Source organism: Stenella coeruleoalba (genome assembly GCF_951394435.1).
Source record: "Stenella coeruleoalba genome assembly, chromosome: 14".
NCBI classification, from domain to species: domain Eukaryota; kingdom Metazoa; phylum Chordata; class Mammalia; order Artiodactyla; family Delphinidae; genus Stenella; species Stenella coeruleoalba.
The window spans coordinates 51,403,405-51,426,793 of NC_137160.1; the positions used below are offsets into that span (position 1 = coordinate 51,403,405).

At 35.1% G+C, this 23,389-nt stretch overlaps 1 protein-coding gene across 2 annotated transcripts in view; it reads right to left on the reverse strand.

The window, feature by feature from the left end:
• Positions 1 to 5,414: 5,414 nt before the first annotated feature.
• Positions 5,415 to 23,389, reverse strand: part of MIB1 (MIB E3 ubiquitin protein ligase 1) — a 119,022-nt gene continuing 101,047 nt past the window's right edge. Inside the window, exons 18-21 of one of the 2 annotated variants that reach the window (XM_079943104.1) lie at positions 19,676 to 19,754; positions 16,090 to 16,203; positions 14,557 to 14,657; positions 5,415 to 12,005 (exon numbers count right to left, since the gene is read on the reverse strand). In XM_079943104.1, the coding sequence (XP_079799230.1) occupies positions 11,865 to 12,005; positions 14,557 to 14,657; positions 16,090 to 16,203; positions 19,676 to 19,754 (435 nt within the window). In that variant the 3' untranslated portion in view covers positions 5,415 to 11,864. The other variant, XM_079943105.1, reaches the window with a different exon arrangement.

Genomic DNA, 23,389 nt, shown 5'->3' on the forward strand with positions numbered 1-23,389 from the left:
TAGTTTCTAGCATTAAAATTAAAACAGTGGAGGATAAATAAACCATAATATTATTTCTAGGGGAATGGAGGATGGGACAGGGATGGAAGCTAGATTTCTTTTAATATATCTTGCTTTGTGGAACTGACTTTGGAAAAATGTACATATTTTACATAATTTAAAATGAAATTAAATAAATTAATGAATAAGGCAATTCCTAATATCCAAAAGTGAAAGTAAACTTGTGTACCCAGTTGGTAGCATAACTACACAGAGAAAGCTACTACAAGGTCTTCAACGTTTAAAAACGTTGAAAACATACTTTTAACGTTAAAAAAAAACTTCATTTTTTAAACTGTTTTTAGAAATCATATTGTTGGTGATAACACTGTGATTGTGCAATAAAGCAAATACACTTATTAAATGGTTGAAGCAAGATGTAGATATAAAATCGATAAGACTAAATAAACAGGCAGTGGTTCTGAATTTGAATTAGATGGTTGTTTTTTTTTTTTTTTTGGTCCTGCCGCACAGCTTGTGGGATCTTAGTTCCCCGACCAGGAATCAAACCTGGGCCACGGCTGTTAAAGCATGAAAGCACTGAGTCCTAACCAATGGACTGCCAGGGAATTCCCTCATCATGAATGTTTTTTTTAAATCATAAATTGGGATTTTGTCAAATGCTTTTTATCAATCTATTGATATGGTCATATAATTTTTTCTTCTTTAGCAATATTGATGTGATGGATTACATTACTTTTCAAATGTTGTATCAGGCTTGCATAACTGGAATAAATCCTACTTGGTCATGGTGTATAGTTTTTACACATTGTTGGGTCCTACTTGCTAATGTTCTGTTGAAGATTTTTACATCTATGTTCATGAGAGATATTAGCTTATGGTTTTTCTTTCTTGTAATGGCTTTTTCTGGTTTTTGTATTAGGGTAATGTTGGCTGCTTCTATCTTCTGAAACAGATTGTAGAGAATTGGTATAATTTCTCCTCTGAACATTTTAATTCACCAATGAATCCATCTGGGCCTACTACTTTCTGTTTTGAAAGGCTATTAGGTATTGATATGATTTCTTTAATTTATATGAAACTATTCATACTATCTATTTCTCCTTGTTTTGTAGTTTTGGTAGACTGTAAGTTTTGGTAGACTGCTTTTCAAGAAATCAGTCCATTTCATCTAAGTTATCAAGTTTGTGGGCATAGTGTTGTTAATTATCCTTTTAATGTCCATGGGATCTGTAATGATGGCAGCTTTTTCATTTGTGATATTAGTCATTTGTGTCTTCTCTTTGTCTTAGATAACCTGGCTAGAGTTTTATCAATTTTATTTATCTTTTCAAAGAAGCAGCTTTGGTTTCCTTGATTTTCTGTTTTCAGTATCACTGATTTCTGCTCTAATTTTGTTAATTTTCTCCTGGTTAACTTGGATTTAATTTTTTCTTCTTTTTCTAGTTTCCTAAGATGGAACCTTAATCATTTTAGATCTTCTTTTCTAATGTATACATTCAATGCTATAAAAAATTTCCCTGAGAGAGCTGCTTTCACTGCATCGCACAAATTTTGATAAGTTGTGTTTTTATTTTCATTTAGTTCAAAATATCTTTTAATTTCTCTTGAGACTTCTTTAAGCCATGTTATTTGGAAGTGTGTTGTTTAATCTCCAAGAACTGTGGGATTTTCCAGCTATCATTGATTTCTTAATTCTATGGTGGTCTGTGAGAATACTGTGTATGATTTCTCTTCTTTTGTATTTGTTTCACTTATTCCTTCTCTCTGAAAATCTTCCTTTAACACTTCTCACAAGGCCAATCTACTGGCAACAAATTTCCTCCATTTTTATTTCTCTGAAAAAGTCTTTGTTTCTCCTTCACTTGGAAGGATAATCTCACTGGATACAGAATTCTGGGTTGATGGGTTTTTTCTTTCAACACTTCATTCTGTTCCGCTTGAGTGGTGTCTAAAGAGAACTCTAATGTAATATATTTGCTCCTTTATAGGTAAGGTTTCCCCTTCCTTCCCCAGGCTGCTCTCAAGACTTTTCTCTCCATCTTTGATTTCCTGCAGTTTGGATATTATATGGCTGTATGTCTATTTTTGGTATTTATCCCGCTTGGTGAGTTTCCTGCATCTGTGGTTTTGTGACCATCATTAATTTGGGGGAATTCTCAGTCATCATTGCTTCAAATATTTCTTCTGTTCCTCTCTCTCTTCTCCTGGAATTCTCACTAAACATGTTACACCTTTTGAAATTTTCCCACAGTTCTTGGATAGTCTGTTCCATTTTTTCATTCTCTTTTGCTCTCTGCATTTCAGTTTTGGAAGTTTCTATTGACCTCTCTTTAAGCTCATTATTCTTTCCTCAGCCATGTCCAAGCAACTGATAAGCCCATTAAAGGCATTCTTCATTTCTGTCACAGTGTTTTTTTTTTTTTTGTCGTTGTTGGTGTTTTTATCTCTAGCATTTATTTTTATTTTTTTTTTAAGCATTTACTTTTGATCCTTTTTTAGAGTTTGCATCTCCCTGCTTACATTACTTATCTTTTTGGATGCTATTTACTTTTTCCATTAGAGCCCTTGTCTAGGAGTTAGGCTGTGTTTACTGTTTGCTGTGGCTGTACCAGAGGCTAAAATTTCTGGTGTCCTTGCTTTTGTCTCCATTATTGTCTTTGGGTTTCCCTAGAGACTTATTAAATAAGGTCTGAAATATGCTGCTCTTTCCATTGTAGTCCTGCTATTATACAGGAGCCCTCTTGATGCGTGGGGGGTAGAATGCATTTGACAGTCCTATGATTAGGTCTCAATCTTTCAGTGAGCCTCTGCCCCAAGCTGTCATCTCAAGTGATTCTCAGTATTTTTTTTTTTTTTTTTCCCTTTAGGTGAGCCAGGAAGGTTACAGTGGGCTGGAGTTGGTTATCTGCCTTCCCCCAAGTAGAAGCCCAGAGTGGATTGGAGTTGGGTATTTTGTCAGTTAGGCTTTGGCAAATAGTTTCACTTAAGGGCAGGCCTTGTTAAGGCTGACAGAATGTTCTGGATGTATGGTTACTTCCTCCCTCCCCCTACCAGAAGCCCAAGAGGCTTTTTCTCTGATCCTCATTGTGAAAATCTGATAGGCCTCCTGGTGGTAAAATTCACAAAAGTATGGGAACCATCCTGGAATTTTAATTCTAAAGTTTGTCCATACTGAGCCTCCAGCAATTCAACAATTAGAGTTTAGGGTTTCCCATCCTGACACCGGGTCCAGCAGTGGTTTTGGCACCTGGCTTTCTGCTTCAGGAAGCTGTGATTCTCTGCATCGGCCTCCTGTCTACCATTTTCGGAGCAGTGGCTTGTCCTGTGACCTCAATTCTCTGGTGGATCAAAGAAGAGCTCTTAATTTACTGTTTGTTCAGTTTTTTTCTTGTTGTGAAGACATGGGTGTCAACTTGAGAGCTCCTTACATGCCAGACTGGAAACAGCAAGTCCAAACTTGTTTTTTAAAGGAAAGTAACTTGAGGTAACACATAGGCAAGATTGAAGTGGGAAGGGGCTGTCATAGTGACACCAGGTAGAACGCTTCTGAAATTATCCATGAAGAGTTGATGAGTCCTTGACAAAAGCAGTGGATCCAACAAATAATTAGATATGATAAAAGTAGTCAAATATGACTGAAGTTTTTAGTCTAAGAAACTGGATAATAAAGATAATACTATTAATTAACACAAGTGTTTTGCACATAGTCAATTTAAGGTTGGGACATATTAGGTTTGAGATGCCTGGATATCTATTAAAATATGCCCAAAGTAAGTTGAAAATAAGAATTTTAGGATATAGAATCAGGAATCTTCCAAACATCAATAGTAACTGAGCCACAGTAATGATGAGATCATTGATACAGAATATGAAGATGAATAAGGAACAGCATGTAACCTATCAGCATTTCCATAAACTAGGGTTATCATTAACGCTTTCCTCTAGAGAACATTCAGAATTTTGAGCAAATTATTTCCTTTGAGATTCATCCCATATGGGAACTGCCTGTATACCAATTCTGTTAATCGTGGCAGATTTAAGTTAACCTTTCAATGAGATCTTATCAGTTCTTTAAATCTACTGTTGAGAACATTTTTCTCAACATGTAGTAAATACAGGCCCAAATTCCCATCTATACCTTGGTGGGCAGAATAATACCCCATCCCCCAAAAGATGACCTTGGAACCTATGAAGATGTTACGTTACATGGCAAAATGAAATCAAGGTTGCAGGGGAGTTAAGGTTGCTCATCAACTAAAATTAAAATAAAGAGATCATACTAGATTATCCAGATGGACCCAATGCTGTATAACAAGGATCCTAAAAAGTGGAAAATTTCAAGAGGCAGAAGAGGCATTGTCAGGGCGATGCAATGTGAGACTCAACTGGCCATTGCTGGCATTGAAGACGAAAGGGGACCAAGCAAAATGGGCCACCTCCAGAAACCAGAAAGAGCAAGGAAATGGGTGTTCCCCAAGATCATCCAGAAAGCCCTGACAGCAATTTGATTTTAGCCCAGGGAGACTCGCGTCAGACTTCTGACCTCCAAAGTCCTTACTGTGTTACGCCACCACCTTCACAGTAATTTGACACAGCAGCAATAGGAAACTAACACAATACTCCTGTATTATTGCATACATACTAAGGGCATATAATCTTTGTGAACTTCAGTCTTTCTTCAGTATGGGTTGGCCATGGTCAGCAGCCAAAGGCGTTCTGATTAGACTGTTTCTCTATTTTTGTATTAAATCAGGGTTAACTTCACCTATAAAAGCTTTTCCCAAACTGTATGTCAGTGTTCCACTCAAGATATAAATTGGTGTTCTGTGGAAGAGAAAGGAAGTGACGTCAATAGTCTTAAATATATGAGAAATAATATTTATATATTGATTGAAAATCTGCCTTTCAGAAAGTTGCCGTATCTAAGAATGTGAGGACCTGGTATGAAGGGGTATTTTAAGCATGTGACATCTGATTAGAGCATCAGTGCAAAGGCAGCACTGCCCAGAGGTCGCAGTGATGCGTCATCAACTCAGGGACTGATGGTCACTGTTTCAGGCCTTGTCTTTTCATATCATGTTTATCATCTTTTTGTCATTAAAATAAAAATAAATTTATCAATTAGTTTTGTTATAAAGAGAAAAACTATGAGCCAAATGATCATTCTTTAGCAATTAATTTATCTGAGAGATCATTTTTGGTGTTCTACTTTAATCCGTGCACTCATTCTGTCTTATAAACCCCTATTACTGCTCTGCAATGCACCATTTAAAAGTTTTCATTATTAATTAAGTCTGGGAAATGCTACACTATAAGACTAACAGTTTTAACTTCTGTGAAGGATGAATAACTATCAATGATAAAAAAATAGAAAGCAGATTTTCTAAAATGGCTTTATTTTAAAAACCTATACAGCTTTGATTTAATAAAAAATATTGCCATGAAATATCTAATTATACAGCAACAGAAATAAACCCCCAAATACAGTTAATTAGAGGTTATCCAAAAATAAATTCACAATTTTAAAGTTGGAATACACATGCTTTTTTTCAAATAAACAATTTTAAAACTGTTTCAGATGGTTTTCATCTTAAAATATCCAGGCTACACATACTTAATCTTTTGAACTAAAACCAGACAACCTCTCAGTAACTTCACAAATAAGTGTTTCTATTAACCTATAAAAGAAAATAACCCCCAAACCCTTCAATTACTGATTTAGTCACAAAATGCTAACAAAGCCAAGTAAATCATTGTTTTAAAATGTGTACCTCTTGAAAATGAAATCTACATCTGAGTTGTGAAGCATAATAAACTTTTTATAGAAGTTGAGCCTTCATGACTAGTCAATTTATTTTCTATCAAGTGCACCCTATTCAGACTACTTTCACAATATCTCTTAATCCTGAAAGAATGTGAGGTGTTAAAATAGGAAAACCTTCTTTGGCCCTATAGATAGAGAGGTACCTTAAATGTAAACAACTGCAATGAGAGCCTTCTAGATGTGGGCACCTATGTCTTATATAGAGTTGGAGATGTATTTCCTTGTTTCTCAAAGACATGATAATCTCCTTCCCAATAATAAAAGATCTGATGTACTGAGATTTGTTTTCAAATGCCATAACAATCAAAATTCACGTATACATCTATAAAGAATAGTTTCAAAAGATCAGAGAAAAGCATTATATAATGATACATCATAGGCTTTATTAATGGTAAATGTTTGCATTCATTTTTAAAAGCTTAGCTCTTGCTAAGCATTTTTAAGCAAAAGCTAATAAACGAGAATCATTTGCCATATGAAAAACTATATTCACAAACAAGACTTTAATCAAGTGAAAACTAAAAAACACTGGAAAAAATACAAAACACTGCTGAGTCGATTAAACCGCCTTCTATCGCTAAATATATTTAGAATGACACAAGCAGATTGAACAGAAAATCAATTTTGTGGACTCAGTCTAAGACAGACCAGCGTTAAGAGTGTCATGCAATTCACGATTTTCTTTGAAAAAAAATTTTTTTTAAACCAAATCTCTTGAACGAAAGGTCTTCTTTTCATTTGAGGTGAAGACAATCTGTTTTCCAAACGGATTCTCCTTTTATACTAAAATAGCAAACTGTATGAACTCTAGCTCCTCTTCCCAGGTGCTACTTATACATGACTTTGCATAATGACTTAACATAGAAGTACTTTCCTGTTAACAGTGTCATGGCCATAAATAATCCATTTAAAAAAAAAACAAATGATCAAGTGCAAATCTAAGAAAACTTCCTTTAAAGAATTACCCAAACCCAGCACACAAGCAGGATCGCTATTACACGAGCTAAGAAGTACAACTTATGAACGTGTGTATGATGATAAACGCACACTAAAGACCACCTTCTATAAAGTTTTAGTAGTGTTGCCAAGTTAATAATTCCTTCAAGGCACTGAAGAATTATGTAGATGGATTTTCCAAAATATAACTAACAATTGCTTAAATTGTTAAAAAGCCCTGAGTCAGAACTTTCAATAGCTTCCTGAAATTACAGATTTCAGACACAATGGCACATTTGTTTATTGTATAGAAAATTACAAGACCATTTTGCTTTTTGGAGGAAAGAAGTAATGTTTATGAAACAAAATCAGACAGACTGCACAAGAAAAGTAAAATATTCAGCAATATTATCTTTCTTACACATTTTGTGTCAATTGTAACTTGTAGTTATGGATTTAGGCACCAAATTGATGTGGCAAGTCACCTTTCTTGTACCTACTGCTTCCTCAACAAAATAAAAATCTCAATTTTAACCTCAGGTTTCCATCTCCTCCTTAGTCACAAATATGAATAAATGCTGGAAAACTAATACTCTGACAGAAAAAGAGGTAGAAAATTCCAAGGTAGCAACTTACAATTTTAATTCACCAGTTCTACTAACTAGTTAATATTTTTATACTCTAGTTGCACCCACTACAAACCATTTATCAGCAAATTGAGGCTCAATCTAAAAAATTTTCCCCCTCACTGCAGCAAAGCAATGTATACATGAGACAGCATTAAATAGTTTTTCTTCAAATTTAATGTTTTGAAGAAGTACAACTGTAATTAATACTGTTATAGTTTTATATATATGTTAAAGTTCCAAGGCTATACATGATTATCAAGTAATATCAGTAAGCATTCCTATCATAATATTCAAGCAAATAAAATTAGGTTGCCTTTTTGAGAGAAAAATACATTTTGAAACAGTTACAAGTAGACTTAAAGAAAACTGACATTTTCAACAAAGAGGCAGGCAAAATTTGCGAATATCTATTACCTTCCCAATTTAGTACAAATTCAAAGCTAACCTAATTCTAATGTTTAAAATGTGTTTCTCCCCTCTGGCTCAAAATGAAATAACAAACCCTTCTAATTAAAAGATATTTAAAACCTACTCAATTACAACTGATGATAATTGGGAGGGAGGGGAGAAATTCTGTCTCCCTCAGATTTGATATTTACCATCACTTTAGACCTTGCAAACACAAACAAACTCTTAAGATAATTCAGGTGTTTCTTGATTTATACTTAATCAAAATTCTATTCCACTGGAGGAGGGAGAGGGGGGTTGTTGCTTAATGGGTACAGAGTTTCAATTCTGCAAAATGAGAAAGTTCTGGAGATCTGTTTCACAGCAACGTGAATATACTTAACATTACTCAACTGTATGCTTAAAACTTGTTAGGAGAGTAAATTTTATGGTTTGTGTTTTTAACCACAATTTTAAAAATGCAAAAACTTCTATGCTGAAATTCAATTTTTACACAAATTATTCCTATAAATATTTTAGATACTCTGAGAGGGTAAGTGGATAAATGCTTTTCCTTTCGGATCTTTTTTTTTAAGCAAGCTGTTCTAAAGTCTACAATTTCCAAAGCAATTATCAATGAAACTACACTAAAAACTGCCTGAAAGACCCTTCATTCAATTGAATATACTCTCTACACTTACTGCTTTGATAAAATCTACATGATCCCCATTTTTCTCTAAACTCAGAAACTGACTTTTCTTTCTTACTTACCGCAACCCCTGCCATCCTCCCTATCCAACTCCATCACCAATTGTCCTAGTTCGTAAGGTTAAACATTTCTTAGTCCAAAAGGGTCCAAAACTCATAAGAAACAAACAACAGCAATTGGGCAACACATAACTAGACAGTCTATTTCTACCATGTAAAAATGACCTAGAAAGCTCTGAAATTTGAATTGGATAAATCTTAAGCAGCATGCATTGCAATATGCTAAAATGCTCTTACAGGCTAAAGCCATCAAATATATAAATTTAAGAAAGTTATTTTCAACATTATCAATTAATTTTATGCCTCGGGAGCTAGATAGTTAATCTGCAATGTTTAAAATTACAAATAACCGAGCATAATTTGGCCAGCTAAACTAAAACACTTGTGTAATATAATATTCCTATACTAATACAAAATGATCTTCTCTTGAAAAACTTTCTTGCTCCCAATAAAATTAAATATGTATATAGTATAAACAGTAAGAATGTTAAATTATGTGAAGAAAAACTATTAGAATAGCACCATCTGGTAAGTTGTATCTATGTTTTGGGTAACAGAGCTGACAATGTTAGAAGAATAGAAGAAAAAAAAATGTGGTAGGAGTGAGGGGGTACAGAGAGGGAATCCAAATACTACTTAATGACAAGTCTTCCAAAACATCAGGAAGAAATGTTATCAGTGTCTTTAGATCCCTTCTTTTTGAAGGGAATACTTCAAATATACAATGGCTGCATGATAAACTCTGTATGTGCTTAGAAGCTGACAATTTTTTCATTGTTGTGTACCTTGCCCCTGAAGCCCAATAAATATGTTTCTGAATGAATGCATGTCAGTTTTTTTTTTTTTTAAACGAATCTAGGAAAAGAAAAAGCTCTTTTGAGGCACAAGGTAAAGAGATGATAATGACAAGGAAACATCCTAATTGGGAAAGTACTGCTGAGGTAGCAGTTTCACAGAGTTAGAGCAAAGTCATTAAATAATTAAGTTCTTAATCTTATTCTCTCTCACAAACTGAAAATAAGTTTAAAATAATTTTTTAGGTGCTTGAAAACATGAATAGAGAAACATTTTCTTTTCACTAGACAAATTTCAATGTGGTACAAACAAAGAAGCACTATAATTATAGTGACTTTATGACTTTTGTAATAGTTTATAAGTTATTACATTTTTAGTATGGAGGAAATAAACTAGTCTGGAAGATGAAACTGCCTTTTAGGGATGTAAGTTTAAGCACTGCAGCTCAGAAGACAGACAATAAGAATTTAAGTGAAGTGAAGCTCCTGACCATACAATTCTCTGTTTGGCCAAGCTATGCATGAGTCAGCTAGATGTTCCCTCCTTACAAGCTGATCTACTGGAAAAGAGATGGGCAGCCTCTGGCATGAAGAGAAAGAAAACCCTGACTTACACTGTTTTCAGATCTGAAAGAAAACAGTCTGTCTCTCTCTTTATGTGAACATCATCAGACAGATATTCTATCTTTTCATAACTTCAAAATATGGCTTAATCAACAGCCTCAGTGGCTCATTATTTGATAACTGAGTAGAGACGATATAAATTTTCAAATTTAAAATTTATAAAAATTTTACTGTTCTAAATAAGCCACTCAGCTTAAACACAGATACGGAATTACCGAGACTGTAAAGCCAGGCAGCAAAGCACACCATTGTTCTCACCAGGACTTGCAGAGGCAGCAGCCATTAATTACCCAGAAATACAATGCTGTGAGGGCTAGAGAATTCGTACTTTCAAATTTAGCTGTTGCAGCAGGAAAACTGAAATAAGAACCAGGTTCAAAGGGGAAAAAACTGACAAAAAAGATAACTATCCTTAGGAGTTAACTTATACACAGTATATAGTAGATACTATTGTAAACAGCTGATTATTTATATAATTATAAATATATATTTATTTATAATCTAGCAGTAATGAACCGCAAAACACTTATTTATGTGTATATTCATTTTAGACGCTGAAAGATTACTCATTCTAAGGAGAAAAAATAATTAGATGTTCTAGAGTAAACAAAACAAAACCACAGGTAATCAGACATATTTCTGTAAATGTCCTAGTCATTCTTTCTAAAGTAAGTATCTATCAACTGGTTATTTACTAGGTCTTGGATATTGCTGGCAGTTGAAATAACATCCCCATCGTTAGGTATGAAGAGACCCTGTTCTTTATAGTAAGCTCTACCGTCTGAGAGAGAACGGAAGCGAGGCCTATGATGAAGGTAGAATCAGTAACACTGGCAGAATTAACAGACACGGAGGAGAAAGGACTGCTGCCTTTGGAGAGTTCATTACCCTTCTCAGATCACTGCTACTCAGCACGTTAGAGAAGCTAAACTGAACCTCAGAGACACAAACAGGGCAATATCATTTCACTGGTCAGATCAAGCCTGGATAAGTAACTACTGGGGAAACTGAGGCACACTTCCCACAGACAGTTTTTTAAAAGCTGGCTGAACAAAACAGTGTACAAATTAATATAAGAAAGGCAACCGTTAACAGTCAGTTAATAGGTGCTCTTTTATTGGATGACTCCCCCCACCCCCTTCAGTTCCCCACTATGATTGCTTATTTTTCCTTTTCATGTCTATCAGTCATTTTGAAACTGGCAAGTTGATTCAAGTTAAACAATTTTCCTTTGAATCCAGACAATAAGTTAAATGCAAACTTAATATTCTCTCATTCTATATTTCCATGTACTCTAAGAATTTAGAAACAATCACTTGATAACTTTATGTTATCTTAAAAAGAGTATTCAGTATTCCCTTAACCATGTATTAACCATCCCTTAACCAGTATTCCCTTAACCATGCAGAACTTGTACTATAATTTTATCGTTTAACATACATGACATAATGGTTTGACTTCCCCCTTTCATTTGATGCATGACTTTTCTGAGTACCTCTATCAGCTCACTGTGTAAAATCATGATAAATTGAAAGACAGCTGATCATAAGGAAGTATATCTTTTGAGGTCTAACAAACTTATAAACTATAAGAGAAAATGCAATAAAAACAAAAATAACAGGAGATCCTTAAAGGATTTTCCCCCTTAGAAGTCAAAGGTAAATCACCTATGAATTACATGGATTTGATGTTTCAGATTTAAAGGAAAAAACCAAAAAACACAGCTTCAAACACTGTTTTGTAGAGTTTTTGTTGTTGTTGTTCTGGTACATTTACAGTCTAATAACACTCTAGTAAAGAAACTATGATATTAAAAATTAATTCATTAGAACCTCCAACTAGCTCACCAAGATCTCATGACCAAATACTTTAGCTAACAAAACACACTGAGTTTTTAAGTTAATACAAAAGAATCCTTCGTTCAATAGCCTTTCGACAAATAGGACATTCACTCATTCGGTCTCCACAGAGCTGGCACGTTCCATGGCCACAAAGGAAAATCATATTCTTCAGACGATCCAAACACACAGGGCACATTGTCTGGAATGTGAGGTAACAAATAAAGTAATAAATGCTGAGATATTTTCTATTTTAAAAGTGTAATGTAACAACTCTGCAACATCATTAATTTTCTTTTATTGTTTTAGTCAAATAATCTTTTGTTGCTTTAAAATTTTTAAACAGTTAAAATATCATCCTTATAAAACAGAAATATTGGTTGTACTGTCAGGTCAGTATAAAAGGTACTATCTAAAATAAATATTACATAAAACAAATAGCATATAAAATTAAAAATTCAAATGCCAAAATCTAATAGGAAAAGGATGAAAATAGCCCCATTCAGTCTGACTCAGATTCTCCAACTCTAGGTACTATGCTGTTCTCGCATGAAAATAACACAATGTATGGGGGGGGGGGGGAGCAGTGAAGGGATGTTGCTGAGAACACACACATACCAAGCACCATGCTGGATATGATCCAGTCTCAAGGCCTACATCACTCCCACTTCAAAAAAGAGGAAACTGAGGCTGAGTGGGGTTAAAGACTTCCCAGGGCAAGCTATAATGTGAACTCAGTTCCATGTGGCCCCAGAGCTCTTGCTTTTAAAAATGACGCTGCACTGTAATACTTTCAACGTAGACCCCCTTAGTTAAAAACAATTAACCTTAGTTATATATTGTTAAATGTAACTTAATCAACTTAGAAGAATTAAGGAGGACACTTCTGTGAAGTTTTCTAGAAAATCACATATTTACTTACAAAGCACATTTTGCATTTTATATTTATAAAAACATATTTTACCTTAATATATCATAATACTTCATGCTGAATTAGACCTTTCCCAAATAACATAGAAATGAAATAATTAAATTAAAATGCCTAGATTAATAAACCAGGCCTAAAGCCTATATGAAAATGTGGTAACCAACTCTGACAATATCAGAAATCATTGTGAAGAAAACAACAGAAAAAAAGAACCATAATCTAACTTGCTAGCTCCATTCTTCCAAAGTAAATTTTCACATTTATCCTTGAAGTTTTGAGAAGCAAATTTGTAGAAAAATCGTAACTTTTTATTTTAAAAAGGCAAAGCAGCTTTTAAAAATTAAATTAGTTTCTTTTTCATTAAACTTTCCAGAGGTCTATGTAGTTAATTAATAACTTCCAAAAGTAAACACATCTGTGCAGTCTGGGTTAAGTTACTTTGGATTAATATATGCTTAATAGCACATAAAATTAATCTTTGTCTTTTAAAGAGACATTGGGGTAATAGAAAGATTGGAGATTTAAAATTTAAAAAGAGACTTATTCAGATACTTTCTCTTGGTAACCTTGAAGGGATCCCTGAAAGAAATTCCAACATTCCACAGAAAATAAGTTTTAACTGTTTAAATACTTTAGTGATGAAATATGGCCATGAAGATTATTTAAGAAAGAAAACACTTCAGATAGAAAAGACAAGAGTGAGACTCTTAACAACATGGCAACACTGATGTGACTGCCAAACTAGAGAAAGAACACCCTTTGCTACTCAATCTTTTCATTTGATTCAATCCTTTGAATCAAATCAGATTTAACTGGTGGGTCAAATGGTAAGCTAAGGGGGAAAAAAAGACTTTTTTATTACCAGATACCTAAAAATTTTAGGTAACTTCATTTTACTGTTGCTTTTATTAAATATTAAGCAGATATGAAAGAGTACTTCTGTTGGTATGTATAAGATATAAAGAACAATATAACCACCACCCACCTTAACACATGAATATATATCCTCCTCCACCCCTCACTGATAACCACTATTCTGAATTTTGCATTTATTTACCTTTCTCTTGCTTTTCTCTTGCTTTTCTTTATTTACCTTTCTCTTGTTTTCTTTTTCTTTCTCTTGCTTTTCTTTATGTGTGTGTGTGTGTGTGTGTGTGTGTGCGCGCGCGCACGCGCATCCTTTTCTCCTTTTCACTGAAGTATCACATCTATACAGAAATGTGCACGATCATAAATGTATAGTTTAATAAATGTTCACAAACTGATCAAATGCAAGTAATCAACTTAGATCATGAAATGGAACTATCAATACTCTAGAAATTTCCCTCGTGCCCCCTCCCAGCCATCTCAGCCAAAAAAAACCACTACCCTTGATTTCAATCACCATCTGTGTGATTTTTTTCTTCCAAGTTTACATCCCCAAACAATATCCTATTTAGTTTTACGAGACAGTGACAAACTTTCCCAAGGTGTTTTTACTAATTTATATTCCCACCAGCACTGTATGACTTATGGCTGCTAAGTATTTTGCCTGAACACTTGATATTGACAGTTTCTAACATTTTTTTCCCCTCAATCTGATAGGTAGGAAAAGATACCTCAGTGTGGTGTAGCATTTTTTCATGTTGGTCACTGGTGCGTTTCCTATTTTGTAAAGTACTTGATGAAATCTTCTCATCAGACTTTGCTGATTGCAAATATTCAAACACTACAAGTGATACACTAATATGAACCACGCTTACTACAGAAAACACTAGTAATTTTATAGAAAATGATGAAATGCCGTTCTTCGAGTCACTGTTCACCATGAAGAAATCACTGTTACCTGCTCTTTAATGTCCTGTAACTGCTGCTGCAGCTTCTGCACGTCTGCATTGACGTTGGTGTTATCCTTATCCTTTTGTAACACCGGAATATTCCCACTTGCTATATAGTACAGATAAAGAATCTTAATGTTACTGACTGTTTTGAAGCAAGAATGATTCTTTATTTCTAAAATCATTAGTTTTATTTATTAAAAACACAAGACTATTATTAGAATCCTCTTAAAAAATTTATTTTCCCACGTGGACAACAGAAACAGCAGTGACATCCATGTTATACTCCTTCATTTATAATCTTTGGAAAACAAATAGGCTTACACATTAATTTCTAATTATATTTAACTCAGCTAGACAATAGTCCACACACAGAGTACTGGGTTTTCCAAGGCTCTCCTTGTTTTGTTATTGATCTGAGATGAGGAACTCCATGAAAGAAAGGTCATGCTCTACTAAATGGAAGGAAATTTTTTATTTCCCTTTTCCTACTCTCTAGATTCTTGGTCTTTTACTCTAGCTAATCTGTCCCTAGGATTTTTATCCTGCCCTATCGGTGATAAAGAAAAAAAGCTCTGGGCATAAGTAGCTACGCTAATGTTCTTCCTCATCTGTACACAGAACAAAGAAATCAAAGAGACCATCCAGCTTATGTCTAGTGAAGAGATGAAAAATATTTTTATACAGCTGTACTACAGGTGACCCTTGAACAATGCAGGGGTTAATCAACAAATAACATAGTCTGCCCTCCACATCCATGGTTTCTCTACATTCCCAGATTCAACCAACCACACACGGACCGTGTAGTCCTGTAGTATTTACTACTAAAAAATATCCAAGTTTTGGGAGTTCCCTGGTGGCCCAGTGGTTAGGATTCCAGGCTTTCACTGACATGGCCCAGGTTCAATCCCTAGTTGGGGAACTGAGATCCCGCAAGCTGTGCAATATGGCCAAAAAAAAAAAAAAAAAAAAAAAATCCAAGTTTAAATGGACCCTGGCAGTTCAAACCTGCGATGTTCGAGGGTCAACTGTACTGAAAAGGTTGAAGGTAAATAATTTACTTTTCATCTTTCCCCTTGTTCACTGGGTTACACTTCAGTTTATCTACAGTTACTGTGTCACAAAGAATTACTATTCCATAAAATACTTAAACACACGAGGTAAACCTATTTCATAAAATAATGAGGTTAATACTTGTGTAAATTGAGAAAATAATTTATAATATGATGTCCTCCCACCCTAAGACACAATAAATTTCATCTTAAAAATAGCCAGCAGGTTTTCTTTAAGCAAGAATACTACAATGCTCCTTATAACACACATGGAGGTTTCTTAAAAGACGAATGTTTAAAGGTCCATAATCATATTACAAGTTAGAAAAATACAATTTCAGGTTTCTAATAATGTAACAAGAGCAAAACCCTACCCGTTCCTTGTAGATTCAAGTCACATACCTTCTGTTTTACAAGGAGACAGTGTACTATGAGAAGACATGTCTATGAAAGTCCCAATAAGAAAGCGAAGTAAGAAAATCCACTTACAGATATCATCAGTGGCATCCTCTGAACTTTTCCCTCCACAACACATGATGAAGGGCACTCTTCGTTCAACTACTGCCCGACACTGCACACACTTTTTCATCAGATTAGCACAGTCTGGAAACAGCAATAGGACACTTCTCACAAAAGAGAACATGAACAGGGTTGCCTTCCTCTGCTCATTTTTCATAACTTAAATTTAACACTGAGATAAACACTAAGTTATATCAATACACAATTCTACCTTCTTAAAATGTTATCAACCTAAGAATGTATATTTTTGATTGGTAGCCTCTAGAATACAGAGCCCATCATCATGAAACTAATGACATTTTCTAATACATTGGAATAAACTGTGAGGAGGAGGAGGTTCTAAGTTTTTTAAAAATATGTAACGTAAATATTTCAAGATCTTAAGGCTTGAGAATAAAGGAGGGAGATACCTTTCATAAATTTAACTACTACAACAAGAATTATAAGGCTGCTCACATGATACTTTCTAAAAAAATACTTACTTTTGTAAATCGCTTATCTCTTAAATTCCTAAAATATGTTGAACAATTCTCTCCCTTCTATCAGACTGATGTAATCTAACAAGGAAATTGCTTAGTGACTACTTTTTTAATGTAGCAGTCAGGAAAATATCAAAAATGTATCATAATGGACTATCTTTCTAATTCCTATGTATCGGCAGAATGCTTCCCCATTCCAAGAAGAAATACCAGGCACAATTCGATGTTATGGATTATTAATACTACACCTAAAGTTATTAATTATAAAATAACACAGTGTTTCAACATTCTTTCCCATTAGCATTTATTATGAAAAGTATACTCCATATCTTAGCCTATATACCAAGTGTCTTTGTCATTTCAAAAACAGGAAAAATAGCAAAAACTGTGGCAGGATGTCTTATGACAAGACAGTAAACCTTAACAAAGCACAAAACCACCAATGTGGACAAGGGGGTCACATACTCCCAACAGTACTTATGCTGGTGGACGGAGAATAACAATTCTCTGTCAAGGCCGATCCCGTGCCGAGGCCTAAACAGAGATGGGTCTGATGCTGGCCTAGGCAAGATGCACTAGGCAGGAGCTAATGTTAGTAGATACCTGGTTTGGGGTTTGTCTTCAATCTGAGGGCAGGTGTTTTTTCTTGAATTTAAAGAATTAATTTAATTGCCTGAGTATATAATATGTAACCACAATTATTTTAAATTCTTGTAGCTATTAAGTTAGGTTGTTATATTGTTTATATAAAATCTTTCTTCCATCCCTCCAAAAGGGATGTAATTTCCCCTTCCTTTGATTACTGTGATGTGGGGACTGGACCACCTGCTGTACTGTATACTCCTTGAGAAAGGGACATTTTCCACCTCAATTTCATCTTCCCTAGCAAATAAATGTTTACCAATGATCTGTAAAATGGAGAAAACTCTACTTCTTAGGTTTCTTGTAAAGATAAAAGAGGAAACACTCAGAAAAAGATTAAAATGCCTGGTACAAATTAAGAGCTCAATAAAAGTTAGCTGTTGCTTTTGTTACATTCTAAAGCAAAAATAATGTAAAAACGTTGGGAAACTCCTGGGGGAAAATATTACTTTAAGGCTCTAGAATCTGTATTACCAACTACTAACTATAACCAGCTTTCAAGTCACTTTGGTCTCTGACAGGGTCAGCAAACCCAACCAGTCACTTGTTTTTATAAATAAAGTTTTAATGGAAAACAGTCCCGCCCATTTGTTTACATATTGTCTGTGGTTGTTTTTGCACTACAATGGAAGAGGTAAGCAATTGGAAAGAGTTGAGGTGTTACTACAGAAATCATGTGGCCCACAAAGCCAAAAATATGTTTTATTTGACCCTTTACAGAAAATGTTTGCTAACTCCTGGGCTATGAAAATTTACATAACCTGAGCTCTTTTTTACTTAAGACAGAATTCTCTTTCTTCATGCCCTCTGACAGCTGATAATAGCCATTATACCAGTCTTTGGTAAACAGAAACAATTACGTGGAGCAGAATGTTACAGTAGAAAACCTTGATCCTTTCTTAGTTGACGAGGTGTCTATCAAAATGAAAAAAACAAATAAACAAACAAAACACCAATGCTTAAAGCAAATCTGTGCCAATGAGATTAATCTATTACACAGTTTGTTACTTTAGTCAAATGTTATATGAAAAACCAACACCTAACTGACTGAAACACCATGCTTTACTTTGGGTCCATTTAAGTGAAATATAAATTGTTAAACTTATTTAAAATTCTTCACTGACAAGTAAAAAGCAAAAAGGAGGATATTAATACTAAGTATATTAACTTGAAAAGAATAAGGGAGATATATAAAAGCAAAGCTTAAAACTCCTCTTAAACTTTAATATCATCCTCACAAAGAAGATTTCTATAAGCTCTCTTGACATAGAGGTTAAGGAAGGTTAAGAAGGCCAGAAATTATTGCCCCAAATGGTTGCTGTGGGTGGTTCAGCGGGGGGAAAGTATACAGGAGAGGCAACATAAAGGTGAAGATGTGTTAATTTCATATGTGAAAAAAGGCTAGACTAAATGTATCAACACTCATTTTCGGAAATAAATTTCTCCTGCGTGTGAGAAGTGGTCATTTTGTGCTCATACAACAAATGAAATAAAAAGCTAAGCTGGACCCTCCTACACTGTTGGTGGGAATATAAATTGGTACAGCTCCTATGGAGGACAGTATGGAGGTTCCTTAAAAAACTAAAAATAGAGCTACCATATGATCCACAATCCCATGCCTGGGCATATACCTGGGGAAAACCATAATTTGAAAAGATACATGCACCCCAATGTTCACTGCAGCACTATTTACAATAGCCAGGACATGGAAGCAACCTAAATGTCCACTGACGGAGGAATGGATAAAGAAGATGCGGTACATATATACCATGGAATATTACTCAGCCATAAAAAAGAAGGAAAGAATGCCATTTGCAGCAACATGAATGGACCTAGAGATCATCATACTAAGTGAAGTAAGTCAGACAGAGAGGGACAAGTATTGTCTGATACTGCTGAACTTATTGACAAAATAGAAATCGAGTTACAAATGTAGAAAACAATCTTATGGTTACCAGGAAGGAAGGAAGGGGGAGAGGGATAAATGGGAGACTGGGATTGACATCTACACGCTACTATATATAAAACAGATAACTAATAAGGACCTACTGTATAGCACAGGGAACTCTACCCAATACTCCGTAATAACCTATATGGGAAAATAATCTAAAAAGAGTGGGTATGTGTGTAACTGACCCACTCTGCTGTACAGCAGAAAGTAATACAACACTGTAAATCAACTATACTCCAAAAAAAAAAAAAAAGAAAAGAAAAGAAAAAGCTGAGCTGGGAGAATGCAGTACATCGAGTCTTCCCTAACACTTAGGACTAAGGAGGGAAAGAGGTGACACTCTTGTACAGAGAACAGACGGAGGGTTCTAGAGGCCCACCAACTCCTCTGTTCGTGAGTTATTAAAAAAGTAATTCAAAGACATAATTTGTTTCACTTTTTACTTTTATAATAATTCTGAGGAAGTTCTGTATGGGCTACTTACTCTCACAAGCACACATGTGTCCGCAAGGCTGAAAAAGAACAGCTGCTTTCTTGTCAGAACATACCACACATTCTTCAATCTGCAAAAAAGAGGTTACAGCAAAAGCGTAAACATCTACAAATACATCTAGTGACTCTAACAGTTCCTTCTGTATCCAAATGTATTTCTCCTCTATAAGGAAACACTCCTGCAAAGAAGAATTTAACACACACTTCTCTGTCCTCTACTTTCTTGGTTACTCATTTTCACATCTTTGAAGACCCCAGCTAAACTGGTCTAGCTCCACTTTAGTCTCCCTACCTGTCCTAAAAAATGATACAGAAAAACTCCATTTCTTCTGAGGTCAGGGAGAACAGACTAGACTTCAATTTTCTTTTTTTTTTTTAAATTTCTTTGAGGACTTCCCTAGCAGTCCAGTGGTTAAGACTCTGCCTTCCAATGCAGGGGGTGTGGGTTTGATCCCTGGTCAGGGAGCTAAGATCCCACATGCCTTGGGGGCCAAAAAACAAAAAAACCCAAACAAAAAATAGAAGCAATATTGTAACAAATTCAACAAAGACTTTAAAAATGGTCCACATCAAAAAAAAAAAAAAACTACTTTGGAGAGAAAAATCAAAAGAACAAATGACTAAGATAGATTTCTAATATTCATAAAATTCTAGCCACATTAGCCAGACAGCTAAAGCTTAAGGGGGATTTTTCTGTTTACCCACATCCGAGGAATTCCACCTAACTCATCCTTTCCCAGGACTTGGAATTCCCCCACACTGGCTGAAGCCCAGAGCTCTGGACTATTCTTTTCGCCTGATCTCCACAAGTCCTCCACAACCTATTCATAATTTCCCTCAATTTTTCCTCCTCTTCTCCACTTAATCTGAGTTCTGTGTGTGTAACTATTTCTTAACTTTGCTCTGGTTCTCTGACTCCCATCTGCCTACTGCCCTTGGCCCCACATCCATCTTTCACTGATTCTCCTCCTTTCTGACACACATTCACCCCTATCTGTGTCATTTAACATTACTGACCAAAAATGATGACCACCACTTCACCTAAACAACCAAAATATTGGACCTTCCCAACTTAGACCTTGCTATGTACATAGAATTTACATAGTCGTAGTAATCTAGTGGGAAGCAGTAAGACATGGTTAGTCAGGATCTTTATGTTCCTGCATTCCAATTCCAGCTCCAATACTAACAAATTACCTAACACTGTAGAGCCGCAGATTTTAAAAAATCTGAACAATAAAGAACAATCCTTCTTCACAAGGTGTTAAAGTGTCAATTAGAAGACAAGGAGAGGACTCAGGTGGCCCTTATTCAAGTATATCCTAGAACAACTATGAGATAGGAGGGCATATTTTAAGTAAGACATAACAATACAGAGTAGAAGAAAGAGTTCTGAGAAATATTTAAGAAGACTTGGTAACTAATAAAATGTATAGAATGGTGAAGAAGAGATCTAAGATATCTGCTAAGTTTCTGACTTGATTTAAAACAGTTGAAAGAAACACATTTCAGTCGCCTACAGCTTATAGGATGCAAGACCAGGGTGTTCTTTCCAACTCTAGGATTATACATACAGGCTTTAAGACCTACTCAAGGTCAGACTATAACAAAGGCAATGTTTACCTTCAGTACACAAATCCAGCCCACAAACTGCAAACACTAAGCAGTACACTACCAGAAACACAGTGGGGAGCAGAGATAGGAAGACCCCAGAAATGGGCGACTAAGGAACCCATAGCCTGGAGGTAGGTACACTAACTTTTCATAGCTCCCAACAAAGTTTTTCCTCTCTCTAAAAAAACGGCTGAAATAAACAAATGGGACCTAATGAAATTTAAAAGCTTTTGCACAGCAAAGGAAACCATAAACAAGACGAAAAGACAACCCTCAGAATGGGAGAAAATATTTGCAAATGAAGCAACTGACAAAGGATTAATCTCCAAAATATACGAGCAGCACATATGGCTCAATAACACAAAAACAAACAACCCAATCAAAAAATGGGTGGAAGACCTAAATAGACATTTCTCCAAAGAAGACATGCAGACAGCCAACAAACACATGAAAAGATGCTCAACATCACTAATTATTAAGACAAATGCAAATCAAAACTATGATGAGGTATCACCTCACACCTGTCAGAATGGCCATCATCAAACAATCTACAAACAATAAATGCTGGAGAGGATGTGGAGAAAAGGGAACCGTCATACACTGCTGGTGGGAATGTAAATTGATATAGCCACTATGGAAAACAGTATGGAGATTCCTTAAAAAACTAAAAATAGAACTACCATATGACCCAACAATCCCACTACTGGGCATATACCCAGAGAAAACCATAATTCAAAAAAACACATGCACCCCAATGTTCATAGCAGACCTGTTTACAACAGCCAGGACCTGGAAGCAACCTAAATGTCCATCAACAGAGGAATGGATAAAGAAGATGTGGTACATATATACCATGGAATATTACTCAGCCATAAAACAGAATGAAATTGGGTCATTTGCAGAGACGTGGATGGACCTAGAGACTGTCATACAGAGTGAAGTCAGTCAGAAAGAGAAAAGCAAATATCATATAATAATGCATATACGTGGAATCTAGAAAAATGGTACAGATGATCTCATTTGCAAAGCAGAAACAGAGACACAGATGTAGAGAACAAATGCACGGATACCAAGGGGGAAAGGGGTGGGGTGGATGGAATTGGGAGACTGGGATTGACACATATACATTATTGATACTATGTATAAAATAGACAACTGATGGGAACACACTGTACAGCACATGGAACTCTACCTAATGCACTGTGGTGACCTAAAAGGGAAGGAAGTCCAAAAGGGAGGGGATCTCTCTATGTGTATGGCTGATTCATTTTGTTGTGCACCAGAGGCTAATACAACATTGTAAAGCAACCATACTCCAATGAAAATTAATTAAAAACAAAATAAAATAAAGGAAGGGCTGAGGACCATGGCTAAATTTCAAAGGTGTGTGAGTCAGCTATCTGGCTGGCTAATATGCTAAAAAGAAAAGTAGGCACAGTATGGGTGAAAGAAGTGAAAATCCCAAACTTTAGCAACTAGACAGACAAAAGTCTCAAGAGCAATGACGACACGGAGGTGAAACTCTGATTGATCTAGCCATTTATTTGTACGTAAGGAGCATCTTCATATAAATATTTTAAGAACTGTATGTGCTAAATACTGGTCAAACATTAAAATGTGACAATTAAAAAAAGTAAATTAGATATTATGTGTACAGTGTCTAGTTCAATGCCTAATATAAAATCAGCGCTTAATACATGATGATTCTCTTCTCCTCTCTATATAAAAGATGTGTTGGTTTTTAAAATGATTCCCGATGCAACTGTCTACATATCTGAATTGCTGATAAAGAGTTTAAAATTATCTAGCAAACCAATCTAATAATCATTTACTTACCCATTCAGCTATTATTAAAAAAAAAATTTTCTAAGCATAACTTTTACCCCTTCTGGATTTTTTTCCTGAGATTACATTCCCAGGAGTGGAATTACTATATCAAAGCATATTTATTGTAACTGTTTGTATATATATTGTCAGGATGGTCTCTCAAAAAAATGTAAACCCATTTATTCAGCCAACTGCAGTGTTAAGAGAGTACTCATTTCTCTTTCCTAGCTAGCATTATTTAAAGTTTATTTTTGCTAATTGGACA